Source organism: Theropithecus gelada, chromosome 18, assembly GCF_003255815.1.
Source record: "Theropithecus gelada isolate Dixy chromosome 18, Tgel_1.0, whole genome shotgun sequence".
NCBI lineage: Eukaryota > Metazoa > Chordata > Mammalia > Primates > Cercopithecidae > Theropithecus > Theropithecus gelada.
Window position 1 is genome coordinate 25,389,915 of NC_037686.1, and position 18,092 is coordinate 25,408,006.

The 18,092-nt window shown below is 33.4% G+C and overlaps 1 protein-coding gene across 3 annotated transcripts in view; it reads right to left on the reverse strand.

The window, feature by feature from the left end:
- The window catches only part of CCDC178 (coiled-coil domain containing 178), a 523,876-nt gene that overhangs the window by 436,086 nt on the left and 69,698 nt on the right, over window positions 1-18,092 (reverse strand). For all 3 annotated transcript variants that reach the window (XM_025365268.1, XM_025365270.1, XM_025365269.1), the window contains exons 7-8: window positions 7,423-7,445; window positions 48-130 (exon numbers count right to left, since the gene is read on the reverse strand). In XM_025365268.1, coding sequence (XP_025221053.1) covers window positions 48-130; window positions 7,423-7,445 — 106 coding nt within the window. The remainder of the gene's footprint in view (window positions 1-47; window positions 131-7,422; window positions 7,446-18,092) is intronic.

The window sequence follows — 18,092 nt, forward strand, 5'->3', positions numbered from 1 at the left end:
GCTTTTAAATATAATTACAGTTATTCAAGTAGGAGGAACAACTTTACCTCTCTTTTCTTCTGGTTTGACCTCTTTCACTGGTGTAGCTACACTCCAATCTTCCTTCAGGTCTTTTGTGGAAATTCTGCTCCTATATAATGGGAAAGAAACAAGCAGTAAAGGAGCGAAGTTCTTAAAGTTAGTAAAACAAATCTTAGGTTATGCTCTTCAATTGAATTTTAAATATTTGTGGTGAAACTTACTATATAATATAATATTACTAGATAGGAGACTAATATAGCAAAATTCTAATAAGTAATGGGATTTACACTTAATGGTAAATAAAAACTTAAAATTAGTTACAAATGACCCAAAATGTCTTGAGAACACATTAAAGCTACATTTTTTTAAAAAGAAATTGGTCTTTCCTAGACAGTGTTTCTATAAGACAAAGGGTATTCTGTGAGAATAATTTGGATGAGCTATTTCTGTAATTTCACTTCAGTAGTTTCTGGGGAATCAATGTAAATTACAATGAGTAAAAATATCATTTCAGATAATAAACTTTTAGAAAAATACCTACATTAAAATGTTATTTCCTTCCTAGTAGCTACACTGTTGGAAAATAGAAATATAGAACATTCATTATCATAGAAAGTTCTACTGGACAACACTAAACTGTAGTGTCTTGAGAGGTGACTATAAATGAAAATGTTATTTCCTTTCTAACTAAAATTCTATATGTTGAATAATAAACCATTTCTCCATATTTCTCTGGTCTGATTTTAGAATCCTAAACTAGCCTTCATTATACATTTTTAGAAGTGTTTTTTCTCTGATCAAAGTTACAAGAAAATTGGTATCAACAACAAAGCAGAGAATTTCTTTTTGAAATTTTCATTACATTATTTCTTATTAAAGAAGTATTCTAAATTAAGAAAACTATATACATACCAAAAAATCATAAAAATAATGTAATCCATATTTATTTATTCTGCAGAGATCACATAGAGTAGTCTAATGTTATTTCAATTCTTATAAAATTAGAGTCACAATTATACATTCTGCTTTAGTTAATTGAAATTATTTTCAGTGTATTTTACTACCATTTTATATTTCTAATGGCTACAAATTATTTTTCTTGTCATTGTTCCATAACTTATTTAGCTAAGTCTGTCTATTCCAAGGTCAGAGAAATATTCTTTATATTTTCTTCCTTTAGTTTTCATATTTATTTCAGAATATTTTTGTTGAAAAGTGTATTTTTTCTCATCTGTTTTCTTTTAAAAAATTGAAAAATAACTGTCCAGCATTAACTATTAAAAGTACTTTCCTTGCTGGCTTTTAACACCATTTACATTATATAGTAAATTATTATAATAATTAGATCATTTTGTGTATCTTATAAAGTTCAGTTAATTCTTGGACCTGTAAAATTCTATGCTAATTTTTCTATTTTTTTATTGAGCCAAATTCCCATAATATTAAACATCTGAAAGTGGAAACTTTAGTGGCATTTAATACATTCACAATATTGTACAACTATCATCCCATCTCATTCCAATATATTTTCATCACTTCAAAAGAACATACCCTACTTATTAAGCAGTCTTTTCCCTTTCTTCAATGCACTCTTTCATAGCAATGACTAATCTGCTCTCTTTGTGGATGAACTTTTATGAATATTTCATAGAAATAGAATCATATAAGGGACGTTTTGTGACTTTTTAAACTTAGCATAATAGTTTCAAGATTTCTCCATGTTGCAGTATGTAGAATTTTATTTATTTTAATGGTAGAATAATATTCCATTGTGTATACACAACACATTTGGTTATCTATTAATCCACTGATGGATTTGGGGATTGTGACCACCTTTTGGCTACTGTGAATACAGACGTTCTGCACATTTGTATATGAATTTTTGTTTGAACATGTTTTGAATACTTTTGGATATATATCTTGGAGTCAAATTGCTAAGTGATAGCTAATTCTAGGTTTCACTTTTTGAGGAGCCAACAAACTGTTTCTTGGTGTCTAAACTATTTTATATTCACACCAGCAATATGCAAGAGTTCTAATGTTGAAGAAAAGTGGAAAGAGTGCGCATCCTTGTTTTGCTCCTGTTCTTAACATGAAAACTTTCAGTCTTCACCATGGGTATAATATAAACTAAAGGTTTCTCATAAATATCCTTTATTGTGTTTAATACATTCCCTTACAATGTAGTTTTATGAAAGGTGTGGGCTTGTGTCACATTTAACTAATTTTTGTATGCTAAACTACTCTTGCATTTCTAGGATAAATCTCACTGATCATGATGTATAATTTTTTTTTTTTTTTTTTTTTTTTTGACAAAATTTCACTGTGTCACCCAGGTTGGAGTGCCGTGGTGCGATCTTGGCTCACTGCAACCTCTGCCTCCCAGGTTCAAGTGATTCTTGTGCTTCAGCCTCCTGAGTAGCTAGGATTACAGGCGCCCACCATCACGGCTGGCTAATTTTTGTATTTTTAGTAGAGACCAGGTTTCACCATATTGACTAGGCTGGTCTCAAACTCCTGACCTCAGGTGATCCACCCACCTCGGCCTCCCAAAGTGCTGGGTTTACAGGTGTGAGCCACCGCGTCTGGGTGTATAATTATATTAATGCGTTGCTGGACTCAGGTTGATAGTATTTTGTTGAGGATTTTGTCATTTTTTTGTTTGTTTTGTTTTGTTGTCCAGGCTGAAGTACAGTGGCATAACCACAGTTCACTGTAAACTTGATCTCCTGGGCTCAAGCACTCCTCCAAACTCAGCCTCTGGAGTAGCTAAGACTACGGGCATGCGCCACCACACCTGGCTAATTTTTTTGTTGTTGTTGTTTGTTTGTTTGTAGAGATGGGTTTTGACTATGTTGCCTAGGCTTGTCTCAAACTTCTGGACTCAAGTGATCCTCTGCCTTGGCCTCCCAAAGTACTTGGATTACAGGTGTGAGCTACTGTGCCTGGCCTGTCATGTATATTCATGTATATTCTATAGTTTGCTTGTGATGTCTTTGTCTGGTTTCACTATCAGGTTATTGCTGGGATCATAAGATGACTTAGAAATTATTCCCTTCGATTTTTTGGAAGAGTTTGAGAAGGACTGATATTAATTCTTCTTTCAATGTTTACTAGAATTTACCAGTGAAGCCATGTGGTCCTGAGATTTTTTTTGTTGGGGAAGTTTTTGGTTATTGATTCAATCACACTATTTGTCATAGGTCTGTTCAGGTTTTCTACCTCTTCCTGAGACAGTTTTAGTAGTTTACGTGTTTTTAGGAATTAGTCTCTTTCCTCTTCGATAGTTTGTTGATACACATTTGTTCCTAGTATCCTCTTATAATCCTCTTTATTTCTGCAGAATCTGTTGTAGTGTCTCAAATTTTGTATTATTTAATTTGTAATTGAGTCTTCTTTTTATTTTTGGTTAGTTTAGCTAAAGGTTTGTGAATTTCATTGTTCTTTTCAAAGAAACAACTTTTGTTTTTATTGATTCTGTGTACTGTTTTTCTAGTCTCTATTTCATTTATTTCTACTTTAACCTTTATTTCCTTCCTTTTGCTAACTTTGGGTTTAGCATACTCCTCCTCTTCTACTTCCTTAAGGTATAAAGTTAGGTTACTGGATTTGAGATCCCCTTTTTAAATGTAAGCATTTATAGCTCTAAATTTCCCTCTGTGTACTACTTTTGCTGCATTTTGTAAGTTTAACTACATTGTGTTTTCATTTTCACTCACCTCAAGGTGTTTTCTAATTTCCCCTGTGATTACTGCTTTGACTTACTGGTTTGTAAAACATGATTTGTTTAATTTCCACATATATATGAAATTTCCAGGTTTCCATTTGTTATTGATTTCCAGTTTCATTCTACTGGGTCAGAAAAAATACCATGTATAATTTTGATCTTTTTAGTTTCATTTAAATTTGTTTTGTGGTGTAATACATGATCTATGCTGAAGAATGGTCCATGTGCACATGAGAAGAATGTGTTTTCTGCTGTTGTTAAGTGGAGTATTCTGTATAAACCGGTTAGGTCTAGTTGGTTCATGTTATTCAAGTCTATTTATTTACTGATCTTCTATTTAGTTATTTTATCCATTATTGGAAGTGGGGGCATTAAATTCTCAAAATCTCGTTGTAGAACAGTCTATTATTCCCTTCACTTCTGTTAGTTTATATGTCTGTTTTGAGGTTATATTGTTAGGTGTGTTATATTTATAGTTTATATATCTTCTTGGTAGAATGACACTTTTATCAATGAATCAAGTCTTTTGTCTTCTGTAACAGGCTTTGATTTAAAGCCTATTTTGTGTGACATTGGTATAGTCACTCCAGCTCTCTTTTACTTACTATTTGCATGGAATATGGTTTTTCATCCTTCTGCTTGTAAACTACTTATGCTTTTGTATCTCAGGTGAGACTCTTACAGACAGAATATAGTTGGATTATCTATTTTTATCCATTCTACCATGTTCTACCTTTCAATTGGAGAGTTTAATTCATTTACATATAAATTAATTACTGATAAGGAAGGGCTTATTTTTGCCATTTTGCTATTCATTTTCTATATTATTTATTTCTGAACTCCTCCATAACTGCCTTCTTTGTAACTAGTTGATTTTTTTCTATATATTGTTTAGTTTGCCTGTCTTTGTTTTCCTGTATTTTTTAAAGTAGAATCTTAGTGTTTATCCTGAGGATTACAATTAATACCTTAACTCTATAAAAACTGAATTAAAATCAATGTAGCTTCAATAGTATACCTATCTAGTTATATATAAAGAACTCTGTTCCTTTACATCTCTGCCCTTTCTCTTATGGTATCAGTTTCACCAATTACATAGTTATCCATTTTGTGTTCATTAGCAGAAATTTATTATTATGAATTTTATCCATTTGACCTTATAATCACATAGGGAAACAAATCAGAATTACAAAACAAAAATACACTTATACTGGATTTAACACTTACCTTTGAAGTTAACTTTATTATTGTTTATTATTTTATCATATGGCTTCCAGTTACTCTCTAGTGTCCTTTCATTTCAGCCTGAAAGACTACTTCTAGGATTCTTATAGAACTGGACTGCTAGTGATACACCCCTTTGGTTTATCTGAGAATGCCTTAATTTCTCCTTTCTTTTTGAAGGATACTCTTGCTGGATTCAGAATTCTTCATTGGCAGTTTCTTTTTTTCCTTCTGGCATTTAAATGTGTCACCCCACTGCATTCTGACTTCCACAATTCCTAATGAAAAATTCACTGTTAATCTTACTGAGGGTCCCTGGTACATGAAAAGTTGCCTCTCTTGTGCTGTTTTCAAGATTCTCTTTGTCCCAGGCATTTGACACGTTAATTAAAATGTATATTGGTGTGGATATGTTTGACTTGATTTTATTTGGAGTTCACTGAGTTTGATGGATGCATAGATTTAAGTCTTTATCAAATTGAGGATTTTCTTAGCCAGTGTTTCTTCAAATATTTTTTCATTCTCTATCCCTTTCTTCTCACACTTTTTGACTGCTATTATGCTTGATAGTATCCCTTAGGCTTATTAGGCACTTTTCATTTTTCTTTATTCTCTTGTCTTTCTTCTTTCTTAGACTAGATAATCTCTATTAACCTATCATCAAGTTCACTGATTATTCTGACTGCTCAAAGCTGCTACTGAACCCTTCTAGTGAAGGTTTTGATTTCAGTTAGTTTATTTTTTGGCTCTAGAATTTTTTTTTTTTTTTCCAGACAGAGTCTCACCTGTCGCCCAGGTTGGAGTGCAGTGGCACGATCTTGGCTCGCTGCAACCTCTGCCTCCTGGGTTCAAGCGATTCTCCTGCCTCAGCCTCCTGAGTAGCTGGGACTACAGGTGCATGCCACCATGCCCAGCTAATTTTTGTATTTTTTTTTAGTAAAGATGGGGTTTCACCATATTGGCCAGGCTGGTCTTGAACCCCTGACATGATCTACCCACCTCAGCCTCCCAAAGTGTTGGGATTACAGGCATGAGCCACTGCGCCCTGACTAGAATTTCTATTCGGTTAATTTTTATAATTTCTCTTGATATTTTACATTTGTTGAAACATCACTTTTCTGCTTTAGTTATTTGTTCAGGGTTTCCTTTATCTCTTTGAAGATAATTTAAGCCAATTGATTTATCTTTGTCCAGTCAAATTTTGGGTTCCTTTGAGAACAGTTTATGTGAATTTATCCTTTTTCACTGTGAATGAGCCAAACTTTCTTTTCTTTGCATTCTTCATATCTACTTTTTGAAAACTGGACATTTAGAATATTTTAATGTGAAATAAAAACCATATTACACCATTGGATTTGCTATTTCTGTCTGTAGTGGGTTATTGTTTGTTTAGTGACTTTCAGGAACACTCTCATAATGGCTGTATTATTTGTCATGTGTAATCATTGAAATCTGTTTCCTTAGCTTACTGGTGAGCTAGTGTTTTGTGTGAGTTCTCTTAAATGGCTGGAAACAAAAGAAAGGAAAAAGAAAAACAATACTTTCCAATCTTAGCAGATTTGGTCTGCCTTAGGGTAATCCTTCCAGGCTTGCCTAGGCTGTTTACAACACTGACTCTGCCTTCAATTCCTGCCTATGCAGATCTTAAAGGTCAGCCAGAAGTAAGATTAGGATCTTCTCAGTATTTTTTGAACATTTTTCCAGCCCTCTGTGCTCTTTCAAATCTCCAGTATATTGAGAGATTTTCCTTCATGTATCTATCCCTTTTTCCAACCTATTTTTTCACAGGAATTTTGGTCTGGTTAATGCTTGTCCTAGCTGTTATCTATAGCCTCAGGCTGCTGTGGCAAGTATATGCCTTTAAAGGCTTTTTGCAAACACTGCCTGTAAGTAGCCCCAGCCTTGTGATTGCTCCAAGTCAAGCAAAGTCCTTATGCTAGTCTTTCCAGGAGCTGTCAGACCACTCAAACACAATTCTTTGAAAATGATGTTCCTATTGTTCCCTCTGGCACTAGGAATCTACACCACAGGTGTGCACTGCTCTCTTTCTAGCTGCCACCAGTCTGAAGGCTGGAGAATGCGGAGCAGGCAAATTACAATGCCACAGTGCTCTCTTAATGCAATGCAGCAGCTTCCTTCTTCATTGAATTTTCCCCTACTGGTTATTAAATTTTTACTGGATTCCAGATTTCTGCAAAAGTTGATTCTGACCAATGTTTTTGCAAATTTTATAGTTGTTTTTGTGGAGGGATGGAGCTCTGGAGATCTCTATTTTGCCATTATCAGTGATGTCCTAATTCTCATATTTTTAAAAATATATTGTAATATCTATTGTGAAAAATCTTGCATTCGATTTTCTATTCCTTTTGAAGCTAAACTGGATTATAGCAGATGACTGAAATTTTGACATTAAAAATAAAATAGTTTTAAAAAGCATGAAATTTTCTTACCATTCTTCAAAAGAAGTTTCAAACTGTAAAAACAAAAGTTCTCAATAAAAATCAAATCTTAAACATATTAAAAAACAGTGAATAAACGTCACTTAAATTTGTCAATTCTCTACTTTACATATCTCTACTTCACTATATTTTTGTCTACTTATACTCTCGGTTGTGTAAACCAAAAATAAAATTCTAAGCCCCCCAACTGACTGAGTAGTTCCCCCCAACTCTTGGCCAAGGGGACCCCAAAGAAATCTAAAAAACTAGTTAAGGACATGATGGGAAAGGGGATTAAACATGACTCATTATGACCTCCTGCCTTTGTAATCTAGACACAACAGACCAGCTTTAAAATTAAAACAGATATCTTAAGATAAACAAAAAAGACTCTTTGTAGCAATAATATACCAAATTCCCACCTGATTCTGATATAGCATCACATGACAGATAACAGGCCTTGAAAGAAATCAAAGTATTTCACTCCAAAATATATTTCTTTGACATATTCCGAAACGGTCCTGCAAAACCGTCTTTTGTGGCAGAAATTTGCATTCTGTAGAGAAGCTCTTGCCCTTACTAGGTCCTTTTTAGTGAGCCTGACATCTTTCAAGGTCTGATATGAGACATTCACCATCTATTCTCTCTGAAGCCTGCTACCTGGAGGCTTCATCAATATGACAAGAACTTTGGCTTTTTTTTTTCTTTTTTTAATGGTGAATTCAACAATTCAGGCAAGTCATATCTTTCAACCAATTATCAATCAGGAAACCTGAATTCACCTATGACCTAGAAGTCCCTATTTATAGCTGTCCCACCTTTCCAGGCCTAACCAATGTACAACTTGCATGTATTGATTTATGTCTTTCCCTGTAACTTCTGCTTCCCTAAAATGTATAAAATGAAGCTGTAACCCAATCACCTTGGGCTCATGCTCTTGGGACCTCCTGAGGCTGTCATGGACCATGGTTTTTAACCTTGGCAAAATGAACCTCTAAATTGATTAAGACCTGTCTCAGAAACTTATTGGTTTACAGTTGTTTCCCAAGAAGTACACAAATCTCCTATCTATTCATATTGTTTTATTCTTAACCCTACCTAATTGTTCTGACCTTTGTCTCTGTGATTCTAAATCTTACACATTCATCCAGGGACAGTTCAAATGCTATTTATTCCCAAAAGACTTTCCTGTCAGAAGTACATGACATCTATTGAATTTTAATGTGTTACCAAAGAGTGGTGAATACAAAATTATACGTGAGTCCACATATTTAGTTTTCCATAATATTATGCCTTTTCTGGCCTATAAAGTCATTGGCAGGGGTTATTTTCTACAGATATATTCTAAGAGTACCTTGGGTTGTACAAGTCATAAATTATCAAAAATGCAAAACCAGAATGTTACAGGTTTCATAGATTATCTCTAATTCAAGATGTTTATTTGGCATACATGATTACTTCTCTCTAGTTCCCATATCCTACCAAAATCTGAACAAAAAAATTATATGATATATATGTGTATGCATGTGTGTGTAAACACACACACATCCACATTAATATATACATATACAGTCATGTGTCACTTAATGACAGTGATACATTCTCAGAAATGCATTGCTAGGCAATTCTGTCATTGTGCAAACATCATAGAGTATATTTATACAAACCTCAGTGGTATAGCCTATTGCTCCTAGGTTACAAACATGCGCAGTGTGTTACCATACTGAATGCTGTAGGCAAGTATAGCACAATGTATTTGTGTATCTAAACATATCAAAATATAGACAAGGTACAGTAAAAATACAATAATGTAATCTCATGAGACCACTGTTGTATATGTGGTACCTCATTGATCAAATCATGAAAAAGACTAAATTCATATACATAATAAAAAACTGATGAATGCAGTTATGTTTAAAATCAAAACAGATTTTTTCATATAATATGACAAGCTTATTCTAAAATTTATATGGAAGAGCAGTGTATCAAGAATACCCAAAGAACTCTAAAAAGGTAAAAAGAACCACCACATCAGATATCAAAACATATTATGACTCATGTAAATGAGTGAAACCAGATATTGGCATAGGGAGGTAAAATTGACCAGTGGGATGGAAAGGGCCAGAAATAAGTAAAATCATATATGAAACTTTGATGTATGATGGATATGGTATGGCTGATTTATAAGAAATGACTGGATTTGAAATGAAATCAATGTAGAAAAACTAATTTTCCTTAAAAAGTAAAATTAGCCATCTATTCCATTCATATGCAAAAAGAAATCAATTTCACATTGTTAAGCAAATCTCCTAAGAGAAACTAAAATTTTAGTAGCTATAAAGTAAAACTGTCATAGGATTGTGGTATGGAAATTCTTCTTAAACAAGACAAAAATCACTTAAAAGCAAAAGTAAAGTGATAAATTTAATTACATTAAAGTTAATAAAGTAAAAAGACACGTCACAAACTGAGACAAAGTGTTTACAACACATACAACTTACTAAAGGTAACACGTTCCTACAAGTCAATAAGAAAATACAAGTAAACCCAAAAGAAAATGGCAAAAGATAAATTGGCATTTTGCAGAGAAGAGAATAAAAATTCAGTGAGCATGTTAATAAGATTCTAAACTAATTAATAATCAGGAAAATGTTATTCCTTGATTTTGGAAACTGGCATTCACAGTCCTGCATAATGCAGAAACCTACATGACGTTGATTTACATGGCAGTTCTAAGAAGCCATTTGAAGTTGAAGTATCACAAGAGAGTCAGGGGAAAATTGGTTAAGAGGCACTTCAGTGAATTGTGATATAATTATCCAAAACTTCTGAAGTCTTCAACAAGTTAGCAATAATTAATATTCTCAGTTTGGTCTTCTTTATAGCTCAATAGAAAATCATTTTATAAAAATAAAACATTATTACTCAAAATGTTTGAAGCAGAGTGCAATTTCATATGAAGAAACGTTTTAAGGTAATATATCAAAACACTACCTTAGCAACATTGTTTAGAAGTAACAAAGAAATAATTAAAAAATTATTTTAGTCAGTCTTTGATCTGATATTTGGAGGCAAAATTTCTGGTACCTAGCATTTAAACACTATTTCTTCAGGATACTGAAGCAGTTAACACAGAGAAGGCCTACAACTCCAGAGAAACATTTGAAGTCTTACATTAATAACTGCCTATCTGAAAAATTTGGACAAATTTTAGAAGTTTCTCAAAGTCACTTTAAATTATTATTTTAAATAAAATTCCAGATTATAATTAAGCTTAGAATTTCCCTTGTCATAAGTAATTGTGGTATGTAGATGCTTTGATTAAAATATATAATATAATCAATTATATCAAACTAAACACAAGACTGCATACAATTCTTATTTCTGATTTTATCAAAATAGCAAATGAAAACAAAGGTTGAGGGGGAGCTAAAACTGCCCGATTGGATGTAGTTTAAAAAATTATTACATTATAGGGGAAATGAAACACTTCATTTACTTACAGCTCTAAGCCACATTGCCCACAAACTTTTGCTTGATAAATCTAGCATTTTCATTGTCCTTCTTTATTTAGCTCTATATTTTTATTGGAAATTATTACCAAATATTTAAATATCTAAATGATATTGTTGAGACAAAAAGTATTCACAAAACCTTCTATTTTCCACTGCAAAAATAAGAAAATAATTAACCTTATGTTAGAAATATTTTTTTAATGGACAATAACAAGTGCTAGTAAGGATGTAAAGAAATTAGAACCCATTTATATTGCTGGTGGGAATTTAAAATAGTTGGGCTATGGAAAATAATTTGATGGTTTCTCAATAAGTTAAATATAGAATCATCACATGACACAGCGGTTCCACTCCTAGGTATATACTCAAAAGAACTGAAAACAGGTACTTAATCTAATCCTTATATTATGTAATATATAATTATATAATACATACTACATGCATGTTCATAGTGGCCCTATGTACTATAGACGAAGGTGGAAACAACCCAAATGACTATCAACAGATGGACAGATACCAGCTGTAGTATATGTACACAATAGAATATTATTCAGCTATAAAAAGAAACAAATTACTGATACATACTACAATGTGGATGGACCTCCCACATTATGTCAAGTGAAAAAAATGCAGGTCACATATTGTATGATTTGATTTATACCAAATATCCAGAATAGATCTACCTATCAAAATTGAAAATGAAAAAAGGAAAATTATCTATATTTGCAGATGACATGATCCTATTAGCAGAAAACCTCAACGCTACACAAAAAACCTGTTAGAACTAATAAATGAATTCAGTAAAGTTGCAAGATACAAAATCAATGTACAAAAATTAGTAGCATTTTTATACATGAATAATGATCTAGTTGAAGAAGAAATTAAGAAAACAATCCCATTTATAATAGCATAAAATGCCTAGGAATAAGTCTAATCAAGTAGCTGAAAGATTTGCACACTAAAACTATAAAACATTAATGAAAGAAATTGAGCATGATGCAGATAAATGAATAAATAGGTGTTCACAAATGGGAAGAATTAATATTGCTAAAATAATCATAGTACTCTAAGCAATATGTAGATTTAATGCCATGTCTATCAAAATTCCAATGACTATTTTCACAGAAATAGAAAAAGAATATAAAATTAATATGGAACCATAAAAAACACCAAAAGTCCAAAACAATACTGAGGAAAAAATGTAATGTTGGAAGCATCAGACTTCCTGATTTAAAATTATATTACAAAGCTATCATAATCAAAACAGTATAGTCCTAGCATTAAAAACAAAAACATAGACCAACGGAATAGAACAGAGAGTCCAGAAATAAGTTAAAACATAAATGGACAACTAATTTTTGATATGGGCATCAAAAGGACACAATGAGGAAAGAATAGTCTCTTCAATAAATGATGCAGGGAAAACTGAATTTCTATCACCAACAGAATGAAACTGGATCTTATCTTAAACAATATACAAAAATCAATTCAAAATGGATGAAAGACCTAAAGGTAAGATCAGAAGCCATAAAACTCCTAGAAAAGAACATAGAGGAAAACTCCTTGACACTGGTCTTGACAACAACTTTTGGGAATCACACCAAAAGCTCAGACTTCGAAGACAAAAATATAGAAATGGAACTGCATCAAACTAAAAAAAAATATGAAAAGTCCAGTTACATACCGGGAAAAAATAATTGGAAACCACATATCTGATAAGGTTAATATGAAAAATGTATAAAAAACTCTTAAAACTCATTAGCAAAAACCAAATAATCTGTTTTAAAAGTGGGCAAAGGACATGAAGAGATTATCTTCAAAAAATGCATACATAGCCAACAGGTATGCAAAAAGGTGCTCAACATCACTAATCATCAAGGAAATGCAAATTAAAACCACTATGAGATATCACCTCACACATGTAAGGATGACTACTATAAAAAAGACAAGAGATAAATGTTGGTGAGGGTATGGAGAAAAGGGAACCCTAGTACAACTGTTGGTGTGAAGGTACAATGGTACAGCCATTAGAGAAAACTGTATGGACATTCCTAAGGAAATTAAAAGTAGGACTACCACATGACCCAGCAATTCATCTTTTAGGTATACACCCAAATGAGATGAAAGCACCAGCTCGTAAAGATATCTTCACACCCATGTTCACTGCAGCATTATTCACAATAGCCAAGATATGGAAACAACCTGAATGTTCATTGATGAATAAGTGAATAAAGAATAAAGTGAATAAAGAAAATGTAGGGGGTGTGCTTGTGTCTCTATGTGTGTGCACGTGCACACATATATGTGTGTGTATAATGTGTGTGTATATGTTTATGTATGTATATACATATACATGTATATCTGTATATACATATATACACACACATATTAGCTACACACATATATATACTATATATACACACATATTAGCTATACGTGTATATATACATCTATACGTACATAGCTAATATTCAGCTTTAGAAAAATGGAGAGCCTGTTATTTGCCACAACATAAATAGCTCTGGAAGACATTATACGAAAGGAAATAAGGCAGATACAGTAAGAAAAATGTTGCATGACCTCACTTACATGTGGAATGTATTTTTTTAGGGAGTTCAAATACACAGGTAGAGAATGAAACACTGGTTCCCACAGGTGGGAGTCGGGAAGAGGAAATGCAGAGATGCAGGTCAGAGGATACAAAGCAGCAGATATGGAGTATGAATAAGTCTAGAGATCTAATGTAAAACATGAGGACTAAAGTTAATACAATTGTATTATATTAGGGATTTTTGTTAAATAAGTAGGTATTTGCTGCTCTTGTTACAAGGATAAGGCACTATATGAGACTAACATAGAGATATGTTAGCTGGCTTCACTACAGTAACCATTGTACTACTATACTATCTATGTGTCTGTCTATATGTATCTCAAAACAGCATGTTGTAAACCTCAAATAAACACAAATAAAATTTATTTCAAAAGAAAGCAGACCGGTAGTTGCAAGACTTGGGTTAGAAAGAGAATTAGGAGTAAATTTTTAATGGATATGGGGTTTTATTCCGGAGTAGTGAACATGCTTTATACATGAACTCCCTATGCTATTTTCTCAATTGTTCTGTAGGTCTAAAGTGTTTTAAAAGATAATTTATTAAAAAACAATAAAGTAGAGGAACATAAAACATAATTATCTAATTCAAGGAAAATATGTTTTAATAAGGCAAAAGAATATGGCTGGGGCTTTTGGGACACGAAAGTAAATCAAATCAGATTCATATGAAACCTCAAAGTTTTCATTAGAATTATGGCATCTTAGACTAAAAACCAAGAGGCAGTTTAAAATGCAAAGAAGTTTCTGAGCTCTCAACTTATAAGAAGCAGGAAGAAGTTTGAGAGAGGAACTCAGATCCATTTTCTACAAACATGAAAGTACCTCTGGAACCAAGAGTTCACAGAGTAAATCAAAGAGGCAGTGAGAAACACAGACCAGGAAATTATTCCCAATGAGCAGGACTGGGTTCTAATACAAAAAAAAAAAAAAATTCATGGTCCTAGATTTGGGGAACCTGATACCACATGGTGATGAAATGCAGAATTGTATGGATCAGTGAAAGCCTTGCGTCTTCATTCTTACCTTTTTCGAATGAGGGGTTTATTGTGATTATTCTATCCCTTCTTCACTGTGTGTACTAAGTATGCAGGAGCAGTATTTGACTTGTCACTTTGGGCCATAGATCTGTGGGTCAAAAGAAGTTGCACACAGGGAACTTCATCTGTATCAGATCTGTCACAGAACATGTGATTATGGATCTTCATGATACCATAATGATATAAAACTGTTTTAAGAAAAGGTCATTGTAGTTTGCATTTGGGGAGCAGTATTAATGATGTGGCAATGGACTGACAGATTGCTACCTAAATTGTCCCCCTATAATCTTGTCTCCTGGATCCGTATCTTCTCTAGTACTCTCCTGTGTTAACAGTGGGATTGACTATGTGCTTTGCTTTGGTCAGTGGGACTTCAGCATACATGACACAAACAAAGCTTTGTTAAGCACTTGTCTGTTGAGATTTGTCCTCTTGAAATATGCTCCAGCAGCCAACAACCATGTGAGTGAGACCATTTTAATCATTATTCCCAGTTGTGCTATCAGATGTGTATATCCACATGATTGACCCCAGGCAAGAACCAGCAAAATTGCCCAGCTGAGTCCAGAACAAATGGCTGAATGGTAACTGCATAAATGTTTGTGTTCTAGCCACAAAATGTTGGAGTACATGTGTATATGTATGTATGTGTGTGTGTACCAAAAGATAAAAGAAAAAAAGATAAATGGTTACCTTGCTCAAAGTATTTTTATTAGAATGGGGAAAAATTCTAGGCTGCAAAGAATAAATGAGTGATTGGGAGATGTGGAATTAAAAATACTAAATAAAGGCAACTTTCAGATGCTATGTGGAATGGAGAAAGAAAGACAAGGAGAGATATTTAAAGATCTGCATAGAATTTTTAAATGTTCTTAAGAATAGGAGATACATCAGTATCTTCAATGTGGACAGGAGTTAAGAAAAAAAGGAGATTTTAAAGACAGAATGCTGACAGAAGACACAACTGATGGAGCAAGATCTTTGCAAAAGTAGAAGATGCAATGTAGTGAGGGGAACGGCTCTAGGTGGGTGGGGGACAAAAAGAACAATATTTGTGGAGTTCAGAGGTGAGATAACAACTGTTTGAGACATTTCTGTTGTAGCTCTTTTTTTTTTTTTTTTTTTTTTTCCAAAGAAAGAAAGGAATGAGCTGTGGGGTAGAAGATTTAGAGGTTTGAACAAAGAAAGATTGGAGTAGCCACCACAGACTACTAGAAAAATTTCAGTTGACAAACAATAATTTCAGAGCACTATATGATATACAATTGAGGTTGGGGACTATGGTTACATAATATCTCAAATTTTGTGTAATGTTCTCCAGTACCATTCAGCAGACCACGGGTGGGAGTGGGGATGGCAGATCATCAGAGACATTTGGGGTTGGCATTTTGTCAGACTACAAGGATGACAGGATAAAAAGTAAAGGACCAAATACACCTATTGATGAATGTTTAGAGAGATGAATTGATTAGGCAAGAAACTAAAGGAAAATAGGAACCACAGAATAGGAAAGTAGATACATCAGCGTTTGAAGTGCTCATAAGTTTCAAGTTAAATACAATAGAACTAATAGAATGAGAGAACTCAAAGTATGAGAAAGTAAAGAGTCAGATGTTAAATGTTATGTTTCACAGTTAAAAAATAGATATGAAGTGGTATAAATAGAGCCAAGTTTTCCAGTGAGAATGACAAACATTTTAACGTTCAGGTCTTTGGTCTTAATAGCTGACACACTGTCAAGAACACGATGTCATGGCACAGTGCTGAACCAGGTGTGCTTAGAGCTCAGATATACCTGGTCTGGATGCTGGCTCTGCCACTGACATTGGATCTTGGGGGAAATCAGCCTCTGAAATCATTTTCCTCATCTGCAACTGGAAATAATGGCAGTTTCTATCTCATAAGGTTTTAGTAAGAATTCAATGAAATTATGCATATTAAGTGTCTAATAAGTCTATATTTGGTAAACATTTTATAAATATTAGCTTTATTATCATTGTTGATGTTATTAATTTTGTACAATATATTGTTAACATTTTAAAGAATGCTTTTTAAATACTTTCTCTCTGTGTTGTTCTTTTAAATTACAGTAGCATCCTAATGACTGATATTGATTAAATGAAGAGGAAAATGTTAATTCTGTAGAGCTTACTCTAAATTAAATAAAACTATTTACAGCCTAGGCAGTCTAAGAGAATAAGGTAGAGGAAAAAATAAAACCTAATCTTTTATTTCTGTGAGAAGATATTCAGGTGATTATTTTTATCATTGTGTGATGTTTCCAGATTCTTTGCAAAAATAAAATATAGGGAAAATTTTCATAGTAACTCCACTCTGAAGAGTTTTTCTTTGGAGATTCAAATTGCAATTAAACTGGAGTGGATAGAAAAGTCCGTGGCAGATGCATTGCTGCTAACCACAGGCGTCAAGAGTGTTCTGACTACACTGGAAATCACTGTGGACAGAAAATTGTAAAAGACCGATCTGTCACTCATTTAATGTATGTTATACCCAGGGTAGATGTAACCTTTATAATTACTTATAGAATTTTATCTAATGGGCCTGACGTGGTGGCTCATGCCTGTAATCCTAACTTTTTGGGAGGCTGAGGAGGGAGGATTGTTTGAGGCCAGCAGTTCAAGACCAGCATGGCTAACATAGTGAGACCTCAGCAAGAGGGGTTTAAGTAAACTTACACTTGGCAAATACCCCTTTCTCTTTTGCTTGTTGCTAGGCCCTTCATTGGGCAGCCTGTCCTTCCTCATCATTGCACCAAACTTTTCTAACAATTAGAGTCATAAGACATGAGATTTGGGTAATTTAGAGAGATAATTAAGCCAGTTGCCTGCTTTGACCTCTAACATTAAAATCCAAAGGAATTTAGATGATCTACAACTCAAAAAAAGAATTTTGTGCAATTCATTATGGAGATGTATATACACAGATATAATAACAGCTTTATTGAGATAATTTACGTAGCTTAGAGTTCATGAATGTATACAAATCCACAGTTTTTAATGTAATGGCGGAGTTGTATAACCATTATCATAATCACAGATGACCACATATTATATGTAACTGGGGTGAAGCCTCCAGCTGGTAATGACCAAGCATTGTTCCTCTGCCTTGCTTTGGCCGCTGCCTAACCCCTGGAAACTGGTGAAAGGGTGGTCCAGCACCAGATATGTTACCAGACAGGCCTGGGACTGTAGGTAATGAATGAATATATATTCACAAAGATGTATATACAGATACATTTATAGACAGGAAAATGTCCCACTTCCTCTCATTTTTTTTACAGTCAGTTGACAACTTTACTGGGTAAAATGTTAAGTGGCAAAAACGTTGAGAAGAAATGTCCCTTTTCTGCATTTCCCTCAGGCATTCTGGAGGAAAAATCCACACAGCACACATTCATATTTGGTATTTTCTGCAGGTAATTATTCATTTTAAATATTTAAAAATTTTCTCTATTTGTAATTTTTGTGGGTACATAGTAGGTGTATATATTTATGGGGA